This window comes from Schistocerca gregaria, chromosome 7 (assembly GCF_023897955.1).
Source record: "Schistocerca gregaria isolate iqSchGreg1 chromosome 7, iqSchGreg1.2, whole genome shotgun sequence".
In the NCBI taxonomy this organism is placed as follows: domain Eukaryota; kingdom Metazoa; phylum Arthropoda; class Insecta; order Orthoptera; family Acrididae; genus Schistocerca; species Schistocerca gregaria.
In genome coordinates this window covers 103,923,324-103,943,646 of record NC_064926.1, presented here as the reverse complement: position 1 = coordinate 103,943,646, position 20,323 = coordinate 103,923,324, and the positions used below count along the sequence as shown (strand labels likewise).

Below are 20,323 nucleotides of genomic sequence, written 5' to 3'. Positions count from 1 at the left end.
TATAATGACCATCTTCAAATCTGTTTTATAAAGACATGTCCTAATATACCGAACCATAGTGGCATCGTCAAATGCTGATTTTGTGTTTAGCTTTTGATGATGCCACTATGGCTCCAGTATATTAGCACATGTTTTTATAAAACAGATCTAAAGATGGTCATTATAGACTGGAACCAGTAGTCTGATGACATAAGAATTTGTGACCATAAATGTGAAGTAAAGGGAACTTACAATCTAATCATGTCCTTTTTATTCACATGGGAGTAATATGTAAGGGGTTGTAGTATATTTTCAGCATATTCCTGGAATCCTGAATTAAAGCTGACCCTTGAAACTTTACAAGTAGGGTGCTGCAGGATAGTTTGTGTCCAGCATCACATCTGTCAGTTCAATTTTTACACTATTTCTGCGACACTGTACCAAGAGTTGAATAATTCTGTGACCATTTGTGGTGCCCTTCTCTGTATACGTTCAATATCCCCTGATGGTCCAATTTGATACAGGTCCCATACACTTGAACAGTATTCTAAGACGGGTCACACAAGCGATTTGTAAGTGATCTCTTTGTGCACTGATTGTGTTTCCCTTGGATTCTACCAAGAAACTGAAGCCGGTCACCTGCTTTACCTACAACTGAGCCTATGTTGATAGCTTTCACATTGCTACAAAGTGAGACACCAAGATATTTAACAATATTGTGAAAAAGATAGTTGCTACTCACCATACAGTGGAGATGCTGAGTTGCAGATAGGCACAACAAAAAGACTGTCACAAAATAAGCTTTTGGCCTACAATTCCTTTGTCAAAAATAGGCAACAAACACACAAACTTACACAGATGTGACTCACACATATGGCCGCAGTTTTTGGCAGCTGAAGCCAGACAAAGAACAGCAGTGCATGATGGGAGAGGCAACCAGGTGAAGGTAAGGAAGACACGGGGGTGGGGGAGGGGGAGGGATAGCTGGGTAAGAGTAGTGGAAGGTAAAGTTTTGCTGGAGGGGACAGGGGGAGGGGAGGGCATGCAGGAATGAGGTGGAGAGGGAGTGTAGGGCAGCTAGATGCAGTTGGGAAGTTTTTTAGACAGTGGGCGGGCAGGGGGGGGGGGGGGGGGGAGAGAGGGTGTGGGGTGCGGTAGCAGAAAAGGAGAGAAGTAAAAAGATTGGTGCATTGATGGAACAGAGGACTCTGTAGTACGGGATTGAGAATAGGTCCATCAAAGGCAGGGCTACCTGTTGAATCAGTTATGTGATCTACAAGCCAAGCTTTGCAGCTAACTTGTTGATCACATGTGCTGCATTCTACGTGGACACGACAACCTGGACCACCCTGCTGCTGAGCACGCCATCCAGCACAAAGTTCTTCATTTCAGTAACTGCTTCACAGCCTTTGCCATCTGAATACCTTCCCACCAACACCAGCTTTTCTGAATTTTGCACGTGGGAACTCTCCCTGCGATATATCCTATTTTCCTGCTGTGTCACCTGAACAAGATACAGCCGAGAAAAAAGCAAAAAGCACCACAGGCACAAAGATGTGAGCTGGCGCTAGTGCCATAGAGATTTCCCATTTCTGCAAGTTCCATAGATGGTGCTGAGGATGAAGATATCGACTTGGTCTTGGCCGATTGCCAGCCAAATACAATCCGCCAATGGCCAGATGACAACAGATAGAAATCTACTCAGAAGATAGTACAGAAGCTCCCACCCTCTTGGTTATAGGAGACAGTTGTTGTAAATTGCATTTGCTATGCAGTGTGAAGTTTACATACAATTATTTGCACTTAGCCACTGAGGGCCTTTTTTGTGTTATATTACAAGCAGTGTTGCAGACCTCATTATTCAACACGTCACAAAGAGAAGTAAACCTTTTTAACTCATTTGTGTGACTTTGTTACTAATTTGTTGGGGTCTTGTAGAGCCTTCGTTCTCCTATCCTGTTACCTGAGGCTGGGACATACCTGTGTAATAGTGGCAGGGAGTAATTGTCTTAGCAGTGTACTGCATCAGAAGCCATTTCACGAACTCACAGACTCGTCCTACCGTAACAATAGCGGTAACTAGACCTCCACAGCAGTAGCGAAGAGGCCTTCACAAAACTGGCGATGAGGGTTTACTAAAGTTCCCAACCCTCCTGGCCTCAACTTTCATTAGGTTGCCCATCTAGCACCTTTCCTGTTCCTATTCCAGCATTACACAGCCCTGTATTCTACCAACACACCCAGTCTGTTTACTTCTCACATTTTCCGCTACCTCTCTCCTCTGTCCTCCGTCTAGCCTCCCGGACATTCTCCCAAGAGCACTTTACTGTCCCCCACCTTTACCCTGCTATCCCTCTCTGTCCCCTACCCAGACCTAGCCTTTTCTTTATCCCCAACCTGTTGCCTCTCCCATCATGTGCTGCTGTTTGTAATCTGGATTCAGCTGCCAGAGACTGTGGTCATATGTTTCCAACTGTGTCTCATGGATACTGTAGCCATAGGACATTTTGTGAAGTGCACACTTTTACATCTACATTGTGCAGCTTGTCAGACTGTCATATGAGAAAAGTATGAACCAGGTTTCACATGATCGATGTTTTCGGAATCCGTGCTGGTTGGCACAGAGGTCATTGTGCTCAAAGATACCTCTGTTGCACCACGGCCTGACTTAGCGTAGCAGAAGAGGCCCATGACCGATTTAGCAGAAACCCCAGTGGCAGGGGCCAGTAAGGCATTCTTGCGCAAGAAGCCATATGCAGGTTTCTGACTCCACAGAAATTGCCAGCCGGATCACCTGAAAGATGAAATTGCCGCACCATCACACCACAGCCTGGGCTGTAATATCGGTGACACAGTGGAAAGACTGGAAATCATATAGCCATACCTCTGTGGCTCAAACGGCCATGCTTCACACCTCCAACCTGTTGTGAGTTGGGGGAGAGTATGCAATGTCATTTCAAAAATGGTGACCAGCTGAGCTTGTATAAATACTACACATTTTAGACGTGTAGTATCAGTCTCCACCTGCAACCTACTACAAGAGGATGTCTGTACCAGTTTTTGTCCTGAAATGGGTCCTCTAGCTGTGCTGCTGGTCGCTGTCTTCAGTAGCTGCAGGAGTCCCTACTGCACCTGTGTCTTGATGCTGCTAAAAGTCGAACTGGTGCCTGCAACCAGGAGGCCGTCTGCTGGCTGACTTCCACCAGCTGCGGATCCCTGGTTCTTGCCCAAGCCTGCCTGGCTGCCTTTTGTAGCAAGCTGTACTGTTGCTGATTCGTCTAGTGTGAGTACACTTCACCACTATCAGCCAATGTCACTCCTGTTTGCAATGGAGGTCTTCATTTCTGCTCTGCATGTTCGAGTGTCTCCCACATGGAGGTACATGTCTGCCCAGCTAGTGCGACTGACATTGCATGTTCTGCCATAATGGTGCACCGACCAACTGCCTGGGAGCTGATGTGGCACTTTGCTACCAGAGTGCTGACCACGTAACCTAGCATTTGCCTCCAATTGCTGAACAAGGCAATGCAGCACACATTCGGGGACTGGACTCCACTTACCAATCTAAGCACATTTCAGTGACTGAGGCCAGCCTGCATCTTTGGACTATAACTGTTGTGCCTTTCACTCAGAATAAATGTAATGGTGTAATACTTGCTTTTTGTGATGTCAGGCATCCATTTGGTTGCTACCCACTGTCGTACTGCAACTACACCCAGGTTGGAGAGGTAAATGCCATCCTGAACTCTAGAGGAACGTCTCTGCCACCCACCGCAGAAGTCATTCACCCAATATCTACACCTCGTAATGTATGAGCTCAAAGTACATTTTAAGATTCTACAACAAGTGGATGTCAAGAATAATGGAAGGTAGTTTTGATGATCACTTCTCCGAGCCTTCTCATTGACAAGTGTGCTAGTACTTTCTTCCAACTACTGGGCATGGTTTTTTGTTTTACGTATCTGCAGTAGGTTTTAGTTAAAAAGAGGTGCTAACTCAACTGCAAATTCAGTACAGAATCTGATAAGGATTCCATCGAGTTTATGCTTTTGCTTTACTACCCAACATTTTCAGTCCCTAACTCGTTCATGAGCACATGGACTTTTAAGTTTGGTGCCAGGCTTTACCTGTGACAAGAATTTCTTTGAGTTTTGTGAGAGATCTTTCAATAATACTCTGCTATGGTATTCACTGGAGGCTTCCCACATTGCATTATTGACAGCCAAATGCATTTCGTTCTGCATATGTCTGCCTATAGCCTTATGCTTTCTTTTAGACCTAATATTCAATGGTCACTGCTTCTCAAGAAGTTTCTCTAAGTGAATGTATAGCATAGAAAACATAAATGCTCCAGTTGTTTTAGTTGCTGGGGTATTTTGGTAATTATTGCTGCTACAACTGTCTAATGGTTACTGATACCGACTTCTATGTGGACATCCTCAGAAAGGTCTACATCTATTCGTTGCTATTATATCCAATATACTTTCATCATGAGTGGGCCTCGAGCAACCAGTTCTAGTTAGTTCTCAGAGAAAGTATTTCATAATGTCTCACTCGCTACTCACAAAATAGTGTTTTTCCCAACTGACTGTTGGCTGGTTAAATTTTACTCCAATGATGACAGTATGATTAAGGCAATAACATTACTATTGAACTTAATTTTTCCCTATAGTTTTACGTTACATAAAGAGGTAAGTCAGGTGGTCAGCAGAAGGATCCAGTAATAATTTTATGCCCATGCTTGATATGACAAGGAGATATCCCCAGCAGTGGGATCAGCTTCTTGAAACAATCTATATGGTGATGTAGGTTAAAATCCAAGGAATCACACCATGCAATCATGCACCCCAGTGGACTGTTGTTTGCGAGTAATCAGCAGGGGGAGGGGGGGGGGGGGGGGACGAATTTTGTGTTATGCTGTATAGCCATAAAAATGATAACAACTAGCAGACTGGACATGCAAAAGTCTGTCAGTTCAAGTCTCATCAGGTATGTTTTTCTCATTTTTAAATCTTTATCAGTATGACAGTGATCATTATTTTTAACAATTCATTGGTTTACATGTAATTTATTGAAATGGCTTTGACCATTATTTTTGTTCAGTTAATTGGATTACAGGCAATTTTCTTTTTAATTTGTATTCCTTTGTCATATCATTTTAAACAACGTTTCAATTTCTTCAAATTGCTCTTATTTTATCTCCCTATCATTCTTTTTCCACCTGAAATCTTTTACATGTGAATCTAATAATTTTTATTTATCTATCATAATGTTTAAACATCTGAAAATCCCAATCTGTTAGATGAAATAATCCAATTTATTTGACCATATAATGGGGTCAAGAATGTATTTTTCATTACAAGATGTATATCTTTTTGGATGGCAATCATCAGCACTATGGACAAAATAATATGGATAATAATTTAAACGAAAGTAGGGATATAAGTAAAACAAAATTCAAGCAAAATGAGAAATAGAAATTATGAGTGCAATAACAAGGATGAAAAATCAGATGACAAACTAGAAGCAGTTAAATTAAAATTAATACATAAAAGTAATCAAATTCACATTAATGTGGATTCCAGGTGGGAAAAGGCTGATAGGAAGAAAAATAAGAGCAAATGATGTATTTCATATGATGATTAATGTGATGTGACAAAAGAATGGAAAAAATTAAACAAACCAATGAATTGTTAAAAATATAATCACAGTCATTTCGGTAAAGATTTAAAAATTTAAAAAAATTCAGTGTAGTTGACAAGATTCGAACTGACAACATAATGCATGTGAGGTTATTGTCTTAACCATTATGCTACACAACCACTCTGTAAATTGTTACCAGTTTTAAATGCAAAATTAAACACAAAATTCCAACCTCTTTTTTTTTAAGCAATTACCATTGGCCTACCCTTTTTGTATATGCTTCAATTTGCCCTAATATCTCACTGTTATCAATTTTTTTGCTTTTACCCAGCATTCCGTTCCTAATATAGTGTGACCTCGACAATTTTTTGGGAGCATTACAAACTCTGACACTGTGAATACTTGTACCTATTGGGGTGGGGGGAGTGGGGGTGGTGGCAACAGCATTTCTTTCAATCCCTTATTGACACTTTTCGATCCCTTACAGCTGTAATTCTATGGACTGGATGGAGAGTGTCTTAATGTAAAACTCACTTGCCTGCACTCTACACATAGGCAGTTTATCTTATGTGTAGTACACACCTGATCTATTTAGGGAACCTTCAGGTTTGAGCCCCTTGATGCAACTCCAGGATGTTTCAGTATAGCTTGTCACAGAACCTTTCAAATCTGCGGTTGTGGCAGTTTCTAAACTTGAGGTCAGTAAACAATTACACTGAGTCCCCATACTATTATACCACAAATCATATTATGGATTTCATCAACAGTTGATGAGAAGTTAATTAAATTGGCTGCAGTCTCTTCCAGGAATTCAGTCACAGGGTTCATTTGTACTGGCACTGTGTTCCATGTTCCAAGCAATAAGTCAAAACATGTCTCCACATAATTACATTTGTTGTGTAAACACAGTCACAATATCAACAGTGATCTGCATGTTATTGTATGGTTGCTAGATCAATTTTGGCAGGATTTCACAAAAATACTGGTATTGTCAGTCACAGTGACATACCTCCCACATCATTTTCCAGTGACACCGGTGTTGTCTTTTAAAAATCTATATATAAATATGTCTCTCTCCACCAGTCCAGCGGATGTGAGGTCAAAAACATAGTATAAATTCATACTTCATTATAGAATTAAGCCATCTGATGGCTAGCACTATTTAAATTTATGTTAGTTTTTATATAAAAGAGTTCCTCTTTTATATATATAATTAATCACACTGTACAATAATGTGATGGCAACAATATTAGAGTCACCTGTTCCTACCACAATTTATTCTCCCATCTTAGTGAAATAAAATTAATATGATGTTAGCAAAATTTAAAACAAGTTAAAATGTCTGTGCCAATTCCAGAGCTAGTCATAGATTTTCCAGATCCATAATACACCCCCCTCCCAACCATGGACCTTGCCATTGGTGGTGAGGCTTGCATGCCTCAGCAATACAGATAGCCGTAATGCAGGTGCAATCACAATGAAGAGGTATCTGTTGAGAGGCCAGACAAACGTGTACCTCCTGAAGAGAGGCAGCAGGCAGCAGCCTTTTCAGTAGTTGCAAGGGTAACAGTATGGATAATTGACTGACCTGGCCTTGTAACGTAAACCAAAATGGCTTTGTTGTGCTGGTACTGTGAATGGCTAAAAGTGAGGGGAAACTGCAGCTGTAATTTCTCCCGAGGGCATGCAACTCTCCAGGTGGGGACTACTCAGTAGGATGTCTTTATCAGGAGAATTAAAACTGGCGTTCTATGAATCGAAGCATGGAATGTCAGACCCTTAATCAGACAAGTTGGTTAGAAAATTTAAAGAGGGAAATGGATAGGTTAATGTTAGATATAATGGGAATTAGTGAAGTTCGGTAGCAGGATTTATGGTCAGGTGAATACTGAGTTATAAACACAAAATCAAATAGGGGTAATGCAGGAGTAGGTTTCATAATCAATAAAAAATAGGAATACAGATAAGCTACAATGGACAGGATAGTGAATGCATTTCTGTAACCAAGACGAATACGAAACCCACACCCACTATAGTAGTACAAGTTTATAGGTCTACTAGCTCTGCAAATGAGGAGATTGAGGAAAAGTATGATGAGATAAAAGAAATTATTCAGATATTTAAGGGAGATGAAAATTTAATAGTCATGAGGGACTGGAATTTGATAGTAGGGAAAGGAAGAGAAGGAAATGTAGTTGGTGAATATTGATAGGGGGAAAGGAATGAAAGAGGAAGCCACCTGATAGAAGTTTGCACAGACATTAATTTAATCATAGCTAACACTTGGTTTAAGAATCATGAAAGAAGGTTGGAGACACTGGAAGGTTTCAGACTGATTTTACTGGGTGAAGCAAAATTTGAGCACTCAGGCTTCGCAGCACGACTCTTACCAGCAGTAAAAAAATGTCTGTCCAAAATTATGTCCAGCGAGTACATCCGTCAGAAAAAGGACGTCAAAAAGTGGCAGACTGGCAACACTGTAACCACAGGTAAGGTAACTACCTCTGTCAGCACATATTAGTCTTGCTGTACAATAGAGTTTTGGGTTATTTGCAGGAGGTCAATGCTTCAGTCCTGGGTTGAGGCATATGCTTTTTACCTGGTAAATTATTTGTACCCTCCTCCTGTGGTCCCATAAATTAGCACCAACTATTATTCTTGCCTCATTCAGCTCCATTACATTTTGTTAGGGTCTTACTTTACCAGTAGGACAAGCAACGTGTTTTGCGAATTGTGTCCAAACTCTGTTACTGTTTGTATGTGTTATCACCATGGTCCCACTAATTTGAACATTGAGTGTGGTAACCACACGCTGTTTAGTATGTATCTAAATGCATTATTATTATTATTATTATTATTATTATTTTTCTATTGATGGGATTATGGAAACATCACATCAGTTACCATTAGGGAAACAGTGTAATTCAAAACCAAACATTTCACAATTAGCTTTGTCAGAATGAATCACGCAGAAAAATATCTGTCAGAGGGGTAAGGGACATTAGGTGAAACAGTGCACAGGACTGATGGCGTGCTTATATTGTATGCGCTGTCCACCAGACAGGAACTATTTGCAAATGGAGTAACGCATCCGTGACAGACTCCAATGTACATGCATACACGTAACAAATTTTCTCATTCTAAACCTCTAAACCAGTGTCCCAGATGTATGGCATACACAAAAGATGAATATGTGGATATGCTTCTAGTCCTTGATACACCTGATAAATGGGCTGGTGTTGCTGCTTGTGAATATGCTGAGAGATATCCTTGTCGACACCATCCAGATAAAAATGTGTTTCATCATCTGGAGCTGCATCTTCGGGAGTCAGGTTCTCTCTTTCCACCATCATGTGACAGAAGTCGTCAATGGACTCGCCATACTCCAGCTACTAAGGAAGCTATTCTGGAGGTTATACACCAAGAACCTCAGTGAAGTACACATAGCGTAGCGAGGCAGCTGTGTCTCTCACAACACAAGGTTGTTAACGTGCTGCACGAGCATGGGGTGCACCCCTATCATTATGCTTTCACGGAACACCTGCGTACTGCAGATCGCTATCAGCAGATGCAATTCTGTGAATCGTTCCATCAACAACAGGAAGCCAACAATGACTTCGTGAACAGCGTACTATGGTTGGATGAAGACGCATTCACTCATGAGGGTGTCTTCAATATGCACAATGCCCACCATTGGTGTGAGGTTAACCCGCACGTCATCCACGAAAATGGATTGCATCAACATCTGGGCTGGAATATTGGGCGACTGGTGTTAGTTTGTTGTTTAACCGGTTGACTGTACAAAGGTATCATGCATTCCTCTAAAACAGTCTGCCTGATGCACTGGAAGACGTTCCACTATATGTTTGGGGAAGGATAGGGTTCCAACATGATGGTGCACCTCCACACTCTGGAATTAATGTGCAACAGCATTTGGACAGAACATTTCCAGAGAAATGGCTTGGACGTGGAGATCCTGTTGTATGGCCACTGCATCTACCTGACCTAAATGCCCTGGATTTCTTCCTGTGGGGACACCAGAAGGAGCACATGTACTCTATGCTGCCATTGAATATGGAAGAATTGGTAGCACATGTTCATGGTGCTCTTGTTACTGTGGACGCAGCTTTGCTCGAAGAGTCCAGAGCTGTATGATCCGGCGGGTTGTGCAATGTTTTGACATGAAGGGAGGTCACTTTGAGCATCTGTTGTTCTGAGGACAATGTATGCTGTTGTGAAGATCATGCGGTCATTATTATTGTCACTGATTGCCAATGTGTGACATCTGAGTGCTCATATTACATGCAGACTCCTAACTAAGGCACGAGCATATGGGATTGACTCCCAAGTATGTGAGTGGCTCAAAGACCTCTTAAGTAATAGAACCCAGTACATTGTCCTCGATGGTGAATGTTCGTCGGAGGTGAGGGTATCATCTGGAGTGCCCCGGGAAGTGTGGCAGGTCTGCCTGTTGTTTTCTGTCTACATAAATGATCTTTTGGATAGGGTGGATAGCAATGTGCGGCTGTTTGCTGATGATGCTGTGGAGTACGAAAAGGTGTCTTTGTTGAGTGACTGTAGGAGGATACAAGATGACTTGGACAAGATTTGTGATTGGTGTAAAGAATGGCAGCTAACTCTAAATATTGATAAATGTAAATGAATAGCAAAAAGAACCCTGTAATGCTTGAATACTCCATTAGTAGGGTAGTGCTTGACACAGTAACGTTGATTAAATATTTGGGCGTAACATTGCAGAGCAATATGAAGTGGGACAAGCATGTAATGGCAGTTGTGGGGAAGGCGGATAGTCGTCTTCGGTTCATTGGTAGAATTTTGGGAAGATGTGGTTCATCTGTAAAGGAGACCACTTATAAAACACTAATACAACCTATTCTTGAGTACTGCTCGAGCGTTTGGGATCCCTATCAGGTCGGATTGATGGAGGACACAGAAGCAATTCAGAGGTGGGCTGCTAGATTTGTTACTGGTAGGTTTGATCATCACGCAAGTGTTATGGAAATGCTTCAGGAACTCGGGTGGGAGTCTCTAGAGGAAAGGAAGCGTTCTTTTTGTGAATCGCTACTGAAGAAATTTAGAGAACCAGCATTTGAGGCTGACTGCAGTACAATTTTACTGCTGCCAACTTACATTCAACTTACATTTCACGGAAGGACCACAAAGATAAGAGAAGAGAGATTAGGACTCGTACAGAGGCATATAGGCAGTCGTTTTTCCCTCGTTCTGTTTGGGAGTAGAACAGGGAGAGAAGTTGCTAGTTGTGGTACAAGATACCCTCTGCCACGCACCTTATGGTGGATTGCGGAGTATGTATGTGGGTGTAGTATAAAAGACAAGTAGAAGTGTCATTGTACTGTACATCTTTAACATATTGAAATTGATATTATTTTGTAGTTATTCTGTCCTATGACTGGTCATTTGTTTCAACTGTCTGATATTTGTCTAAACACATATTTGTTATGTTCAGCATTACAAAATGTTGTAAATTTAGGATACATGTGATGTAAGAAACAGTGTATATTACAGTATGAAATGTCACAAAAAAATATATGCGCCCCAATCCAGGTTTGAACTCTTGACCTCCTGCATGCTAACTCAAAACTGTATCCACTGCACCAACTGTACAGCATGACTAATATGTGGTGACAGAGGTAGTTACCATACATTTGGTTACAGTGTTGCCAGATTGCCACTCTTTAACGTCCTTTTTCTACCGGATGTACTCACTGGCCGAAATTTTGTGAGAGACTTTTTTTTTTTATAACTGGCATGGGAGGAGTTGTGCTGCGAAGCCCAAGTGCATGAATTTCGCTTCACCCTGTATAATGGCAAGACAGAGATTTTGGAACTAAGTTTCAAATTGTAAGACATTTCCAGGGGCAGATGTGGACTATGACCACCATTTATTGTTTAAAAAGAGGGCTAGCAGAAATCCTTGGGTAACACGAGAGATATTGAATTTAATCAATGAAAGACGAAAATATAAAAAGTCAATAAATGAAGCAGGCGAAAGGTAATACAAACATCTAAAAATTGAGATTGACAGGAAGTGCAAAATGGCTATGCAGGAATGTCTAGAGGACATATGTAAGGATGAAGAAGCATATATCAATAGGGGTTACAGGAAAGTTAGAGAGACCTTTGGAGAAAAGAGAACCACCTGTATGAATATCAAGAGCTCAGATGAAAACCAGTCCTAAGCAAAGAGGGGAAAGCAGAAAGAAGGAAGGAGTATATAAATGGTGTACACTTGGTCTACTTGAGGGCAAGATAATGTAAATGGAAGAGGGCATAGATGAAGATGAGTAGGGAGATATGATGCTGCGTGAAGAATTTGACAAAGCACTAAAAGGCTTAAATCAAAATAAGGTCCCAGGAGTAGACAACATTCTGTTGGAGCTACTGATAGCATTGGGAGAGCCAGCCATGACAAAACTCTTCCATCTGGTAAGCAAGGTGTAAGAGACAGGCGAAATACCATCATACTTCAAGAAGAATATAATAGTTCCAATTCCAAAGAAAGTAAGTGCTGACAGGTGTAAAAATTACAGAACTGTCAGTTTAATAAGTCATAGTTGAAAAATACTAACACGAATCCTTTACAGAAGAATGGTAAAACTGGTACAAGGCGATCTCAGGGAAGATCAGTTTGGATTCCAGAGAAATGTAGGAACACATGTGGCAATACTGATCGTAAGACTTCTCATGGAAGCTAGTTAAGGAAAGGCAAACCTACGTTTATAGCATCTGTATGCTGAGAAAAAGCTATTGACAGTGTTGACTGGAATACTTTCTTTCAAATTCTAAAGGTGGTAGGGTAAAATACAGGGAGCAAAAGGCTATTTACAATTTGTACAGAAACCAGATGGCAGTTACAAGAGTCGGAGGGATGAAAGGGAAGCAGTCGTTGAGAAGGGAGTGAGACAGGATTGTAGCCTAACCCCGATCTTACTCAATCAGAATATTGAGCAAGCATTAAAGGAAACAAAAGAAAAATATGGACTAAGCAAAAAATTCAAGGGAGAAGAAATAAAAACTTTGAGGTTTGTCAGTGGCATTGTAATTATGTCTGAACAGTAAGGGACATGGAAGAGCACTTGAACATAATAGACAGCATCTTGAAAGGAGGATATAAGATGAACTTCAAGAAAAGCAAAATGAGGATAATGGAATTTAGTTTTATTAAATCAGGTGATGCTGAGGGAATCAGAGGAGGAAATGAGACTCTTAAAGTAGTAAATGAGTTTTGCTATTTGGGAAGCAAAATAACTGATGATGGTCAGAATAGGGAGAATATAAAATGTAGACTGGCAATGGTAAGAAATTTTTTTTTTAAGAAGAGCAATTTGTTAACCTCAGCTATAGATTTACGTGTCAGGAAGTCCTTTTTGATGAAAGTAATTGTGTGGAGTGTAGCCACGTATGGAAGTGAAATATGGACGATAAACAGTTTAGACAAGAAGAGAACAGAAGCTTTTGAAACGTGGTGCTACAGAAGAATGCTGAAGATTGGATGGGTAGATCACATAACAAATGAGAAGCTGCTATTAGAATTGGAGAGAAGAGAAATTTGTGGTACAACCTGATTAGAAGATGGGATCAGTTGGTAGGGCACATTCTGAAGCGTCAAGGGGTCATCAGTTCAGTACTGGAGGGAAGCATGGGGTATGAAAGTCATAGAGGGAGACAAAGAGATGAATACAGTAAACGGTTTCAGAAGGATGTAAGTAGCAGTAGTTACTCAGAGAAGAAGAGGCTTGCACAAAATTGAGTAGCATGGAGAGTTGCATCAAACCAGTCTTTGGGCTGGAAACAATAATAATAATAATAATAATAATAATAATAATGCCCAACAAAGAGATAGAGGGGCTGGCCAGTATTACCTCAGGTCAGTACAGCCGATAGAAACACAAAAAAAAAAGAAAATTTAAGTTCCTAGCTTTCGGAATAAATGTTCCTTCATCAGGGAGGAGAGAGGGGAAAGAAAGGGAAGAAGGGAAAGTGGATTTAGTTACTCACAACCCAGGTTATGAAGCAACAGGGAAAGGAAAACAGGGAAGGTAGCAAGGATGGAGGCATGGTTGTCAGAGGGAAGCCAAAGATATTCTACTGTAGGTACTGTGCCAGCTTATCAGTCTTCTCCTCTTTCCCTTTCCTCTTTAGCCATTCGTGCATCTTTTCATCCTACATTTTTATACTATACACCTCTTTACTTCTGTATGCATCCTCTTTGGTTTGAAGCTGGCACCGTACCTACAGTAGAATATCTTTGGCTTTCCTCTGACAACCATTCCTCCATCCTTGCTACCTTACCTGTTTTCCTTTCCCTATTGCCTCATAACCTGGGTTGTGAGTAACTAAATCCACTTTCCCTTCTTCCCTTTCTTTCCCCTCTCTTCTCCCTGATGAAGGAACATTTATTCCGAAAGCTAGGAACTTAAATTTTCGGTTGTTTTTTGTGTTTCTATCGGCTTTACTGAGCTGAGGTAAGTGCTGGCCAGCCCCTCTCTCTCTTTGTTAGTAATTGTTTCACATCTTTTATGAGATTTTCCATTAATTAGTAATAATAATGCCCCAAAGTTACAGAAGATTTAATATTGTGAAATTAATATTAATTCACCCAAAGCATCTGGGTTATAATTGTAGGTGTAAAACATCATCTTGTGATGTCTAGTACCAGTTGAATGAACATTACTTTCGAAAACAATCATTTAATTGAATTTCAGTATTGTATCATAAATTCTCTCATTGATACCGGACAATTTTTGGGTTTAGTCATTAGCAAAATATGGGGTAGCGAATTTAACTTGTTTCAACATTAGAAATGTAGACTTCTTACATCAAACCTAAAATACAATTTCTGAAATCAAGCCATCAGCTGTGAAATGTATTTAAAAAAATAGAAGAAGAAGAGTTTATGTAATATCAGTTTAAGTTAGGCTGGAAGAGTCTTGCTGGTGGTCATGATCGAGTTTTGCTTCAATAATCAATACTCAACTACAATATATCACCTGGATCAATCCTTATGCTCAACTCAGAACCAGGGGGCCATGGGTAGTTCTTTGGATAGCTCAGTCTGTAAAGGACTTGTCTGCAAAAGGCAAATGTCACAGGTTTGTGTCCTGGTCTGTCACACTATTAGCACTAATGCCACATTTTCTGTTGACGATATAGTTACTTATACACCTATTGTAGTTAATAAATTTGAGTAAATGTTGTTGAAATATCTATGTCTGGAAAAGGGTAGATCATTAGTAAACTAATATATGAAGTAGTGACTTCAAAAAGTCCGATGTTCCACTGACGTTAGTACATGGAAACTGATTTGCTGGCAGTAACATAGGAGAGTAAGAATGTTTCTCCCTGGAAAAATGAGACTAGAAAGGTGTCTAGAAATGACAGCTTAATTTTATAGGGCGATTTAGTTGGCAGAGAAAACCTAGAAAGTTTAAAGAAATGCAAGCAGGAAACAAGAGAACAGGAAAAGGACAGACCTATCCTAAGAAAAGATATTGTTCTGCCGTCCACTCACTCTTCCCCTTCTGAACCCAGTTAGCTGCCTATGTCTGTCACTGCATACTTCTTCTAACCCTTGTAATAGGAAACATTGTAAACAGAGAAAGCTTTACTTTCATTACACTAGTTTATATACCACTGCTTATAATTGAAATGCTATAGCTATGTTGCCAGGTGCAACAGCTGTACTATGTTTTCATGGTTTTGTTACTTCTTGTTGCATATTGTGTACAATTTGAGTTGGTAACTGTGGTTTTTTTTTTTTTTTTTTGTACAGGGAATGATGGAACCCAGTATGAAGATCAGGAAAGGCTAAACTCTCATAGCAAACAAGATACCCGACCACCTCCAATTATAAAACATTGGTTGTATAGCAAAGTCTTCCATGAGGAATTTAAATTACATGACTTTGTTTCATTAAAAAAGAAACTATGTTCCTTCAAAGATAGTGATAAGTCTCAAATGAGCCAGCAAGCAAACAAATCAGAGCGCAAACAGAAGACACCTAAGAAAATCAGTCGAGACAAAGATTCTGTTGGTGACGTAACAGGTGGACAAAACATAGTGAATGTCTCTGATGGTCATAATGGAGTGATTGAAAGTTCTGGGCATCTTCAGATGCCACCAGTAAATTCTAGTTCTTCACCTGACATGTATATTTTGCCAGTGAATTTGCAAGATCTTCCTCCTCTGAATCAGCCAAGTGAAATGTTGCATCAGCACCATCAACACCACACTATGCAGCTTAACCTCCACACTTATTCCACACCCCAGGCCAGTGTTATAAACCCCCTCGTCCACAATCAGCCTCCGTGTACAGCAATGATGGGATCCGTAGGCCTAAGTCAGAACTCTTGTGGAGCATATGCCCCTGCTGCTGCATTTTACTAGTGTGTTATTCTTCCCATATAATACTTAATAATAATTATTTATAAAGGCATTATATGTGAAAGACTTCTTACAACCCATAAGTTAATTTGTGAAGCAATTTTATGTAAAATTTTGAGTCACTGTAATTTTTTAGTGCATCATCTATTCAGATTTATCAAACATTGTGTTATGTTTATTGTGTAGAGAAGAAAAATAAATATTATCTGTCTTTTGCATCAGAATGTTTATTTTGCTTCAACAGTATAAGGAAAAGATAGATTGCTACTCATCATAAAGATGCCACATTGAGTTGCAGGCAGGTACAACGAAAAGACACTAATGTGTAAGCTTTTGGCCACTGTCAGACACACACACACACACACACACCATTTGCGGAAGTTTGGAGCAGAGTGCCGGTCTGAGGTGCCAGAAATGACGGTCATGTGCTTGAGGTGCAATTGTGTGTGTGTGTGTGTGTGTGTGTGTGTGTGTGTGTGTGTGTGTGTGTGGTGTGGTGTGTTTGTTTCCTTTTCCGATGAAGGTTCTGTGAAGGTTCTGGCCAAAAGCTAATGTGTAAATGTCTTTTCATTGTGCCTGTCTGCCATTCAACATACCGTCTTTAAGGTGAGTAGCCTGGAGTTTCCATTGTTTTATTTCTTTCCAGTCAGATATGCTTCCACCTACTGATATGGGGCATCATCAGTAAATTTTTATGAATAGTAAACATGAAAACCACTGAGAGTACTACCCAACAAAATTATTTGCACTGGGCCTTCCTTGGCCACTATTGGAACACACTGTGACCTTACAGTAAACAAGTACACTGGTGATTATGGAAAATGCTTCACAGTGTCAATGCTTTCAGGTCAGCTGTGCACATACTATTAAGTGGTTCAGCATGTCCTCAGGAAATATCATGATAAAAACTCACAATACACTGACCGAAGTGCCCTCACCCTTCCAAGTGCCATAGTATAGTGGTCAACTAATATCTAATATGAATATCTAGAATGTGTGTGGTGGGGAATGAAACAAACATTCTGTTGCAAAAGACTGATAATATTTATCTTAACTTGTTGATAAACATAACTGAAGTAGCAACTGAGGAAGAGTGGCTGCAAATATTTTAAAAAAATATTGTTTTTGTGTAATCTACAAAGGTATGAAATTGATATCATTTAATTCACATGCATATTCCCCAGTTTTCAGAAGATAATTCATATTGTTTTGAACATATTTCCTTCTGTTTTTGTTTGTTTGTTTTTAAATTAGTTACAGTTCATTTAGGACACAAAACTTCATAATTTTATCTGTCTCTGGTCATTATTATTTCTTGTCCATCATACAAAGTGTAAAAAACTATGTATACAAAATTGTTGAGTGTTTAGAGGAGATAAAAAACACTTATGTGTCAAAAACATCATGTGTACTCTGGTATTGGGTGCTGCAGAGGTTGAATGCCCACTGGAGCAGATGGATCTCAGCAGTCGATATCGGGCACCACGGCAAGTGCGCCTCTGATGCTCTAGTTTGATGCCTACGAATCAATCTCTGCTATAGTAGAACTGTTGGATAAGTGCCTACGTGTCATCTGGATACTTTGTTTGGTTTCATCTTGGGTTGATCTCTCCACAGCTCTTGATCTTGTTGTCATTACTGTGGCAACTGATTTGCGTAGCACCTCACTGTTATAACATTGTTCGTCCTTGTCATGTCTATAGTCTGTCACATTTTGTGCTCTGTACCGTTGATTTGGGTTACTCTTCCTCAGGCGGCTCTCCCTCCTGGCAGCTCCCTCTGTTTCTGCATTCACCAAGGTTTGAATTGATATCCAGCTACTACTGGCAGAGCATGTACCGTTTCCCCACCAAGCCTCCATGAAGGTTTTGACACTAGCGATATTCAGAGATAGTGTTCAGACTTAAATGTGAGGAATATTGTTTTAGAGATATTGCTGAAAACGTCATCCATTTGTGTTATGGCACAAGCTGCATCTGTGTCCTAACGATTGTCTGAACTAAACCACCAGATGTTTCACGAATAAAAGTTGTAGCTTCAGCCAAACAGGCAACCAACCCTTCTGGAGTCGTTATCTGTATCTCTTACACCAAATGCTTCGTCTCACCCAACAAAAAGAAATCTGTAAGAGTGATACCAGGAGAACATGATGCACATGTTTTGTAAAATCACTCCTTTTGGAGATTATTTACTTTTCCTTAAGATCCTTCCACTGAATCTCAGCCTGGCATGGGCTTTTTGTACAGTCAGTTTTATGTGGAAGTCGCATTTTAGGTCACTCTGAATGGTTACTCCAAAGTATTGTACAATTGTTACTGTGTCCAGTGATTTGTCACCAGCAGTATAATCTCTCCACCTATGTGCGCAATACATAACATTTAATTACATTCAGGGTAATGACAACTTAACCTGTAATAGCAATAAAATGTTACTGTGTTGCAAATCAGATTCCAGTGTCAATGTGCTGCATGTGAAGCAGTCAAAACAACTGTGAATGTTGGCCTAAGGGAAGTCCAGTGTCAAACGTGTGACACTTGTGTCATATAACAGATGTGCTTCTTTTCATCTCCTCTAAACGTTCACGCAAAAACTCTGCACAATTACGTGAAATAATATTTGCAAATCAGACATCTGCATGTCTTCGATCAGCAGTTAAAGACATTAGAATTTTATAGGCCCATTTTACGCATTTGGTATGCCACAGTTTTTATGGCTTGTATTGAGCTATTCTAAAGTTTGTACATTCGACTCTCAAGCTTTGCTGTGAATTAACACCTGGATGTATCTAAATGTGAGTCACATGAAATTTATATCAATTACCTTCTGCTTCTAACAGTGGGACTAAAAATGTTTATTGTTTAATTATATGTAAGATATTTTGATAAGAAGAAATTTCATACTTGATTTTTGTGTTATAAAGGTGCTGTGTGTGCTGATCTGAATACAGCATACCTTTTCAATTCTTGACACATTCTACAAGTTATAAAATTGTGTCATAATCACTAAAATGGATTTTATGACCTTTGCTGTGTAACATCTCAACAAAATTGAGACCTCAAATGAAGCCATGTTAGATGCTCACATTAAATGTTGCATGTTTGCAACAGTGTTCATTAATTCACCATGATGCCAAATAATGTCAGTGTGCTACACTTATCACTGTAGTAAGTGTACTTGTAAATATATAATTGACATTTGGATAAATGCACAGAGCTTATACTGTACATTATTGATATAATATGGTATATAAAGGTTACACCATGAAACAGTGTAACAATGAAAGGTAGATTCCAATGTATGAGGCGCCCTAGGAAAGCACACATTTCACTTCATGTCAGTTTTTGGCTAACTCTATTACTGAAAATGAAACTAGAATGACTCAGGCATGATACAGTTGCTGGTCAGGCAGTGTGTATGTAAGGCTTGAAACAGACTTATGCTGATTACATACTATCTGTGTAGCCACTTTGAGCAGTTGCACAAGTCAGTTTCATATAATGTAAGTGAATTAAATCAGTTCTATATGATGTTTTTACTGTTTAACCACAATTTAATTTGTATTGCAGGGTTGTCTGTGGGCATTTCCATTCATGCACCCTTTTATTGTGTTGAATCTTAGAGAATGCATTAGCCAACATATATCAAGAAATATCTATATTTTACATCCCATATAGAGCCATAACACTCCCCCCCCTCCCCCCCCACCCCCTATGAACCATGGACCTTGCCACTGGTGGGGAGGTTTACTTGTTTCAGTAACACAGTTAGCTGTACCATAGGTACAACCACCATGGAGGGATATCTGTTGAGGGACCAGACAAATGTGTGGTTCTTGTAGAGGCAAAGCAGCCTTGTAACAGCATCGGAAATGTTGTGCTGGTACTGCGAATGGCTGAAAGCAGGAGAAATTTCAATTGCAATTTTTTCCAAGAGCATGCATATCTTCTTTTTGATTAAATGACAATAGCATTGTCTTAAATATTACGGAGGTAAAACAGCCCCCCATTCAGATCTCTGGGCAGGAGCTGCTACTTACGAGGATGTCGTCATGAGGAGAAACAAAACTGGCGTTCCATGGATTGGAGTGTGGAATGGTAGATATCTTAATTGAGCAGGTAGGTCAGAAAAATTGAAAAAGGAAAGGAAAGGGATGGGTTAAATTTAGATAAGAGGGAATTAGTGAAGTTTGGTGCCAAGAGGAGCAGCACTACATACAGAGTTATAAATACAAAATCAAATTGAGGTAATTCAGGAGTATGTTTAATAATGAATAAGA

At 39.9% G+C, this 20,323-nt stretch overlaps 1 protein-coding gene across 1 annotated transcript in view; it reads left to right on the top strand.

Moving 5' to 3' along the window:
* Nucleotides 1-19,264, top strand: part of LOC126282263 (uncharacterized) — a 72,156-nt gene extending 52,892 nt beyond the window's left edge. Inside the window, exon 4 of the mRNA XM_049981873.1 lies at nt 15,437-19,264. Coding sequence (XP_049837830.1) covers nt 15,437-16,050 — 614 coding nt within the window. The 3' untranslated portion in view covers nt 16,051-19,264. The remainder of the gene's footprint in view (nt 1-15,436) is intronic.
* Nucleotides 19,265-20,323: the final 1,059 nt, after the last annotated feature.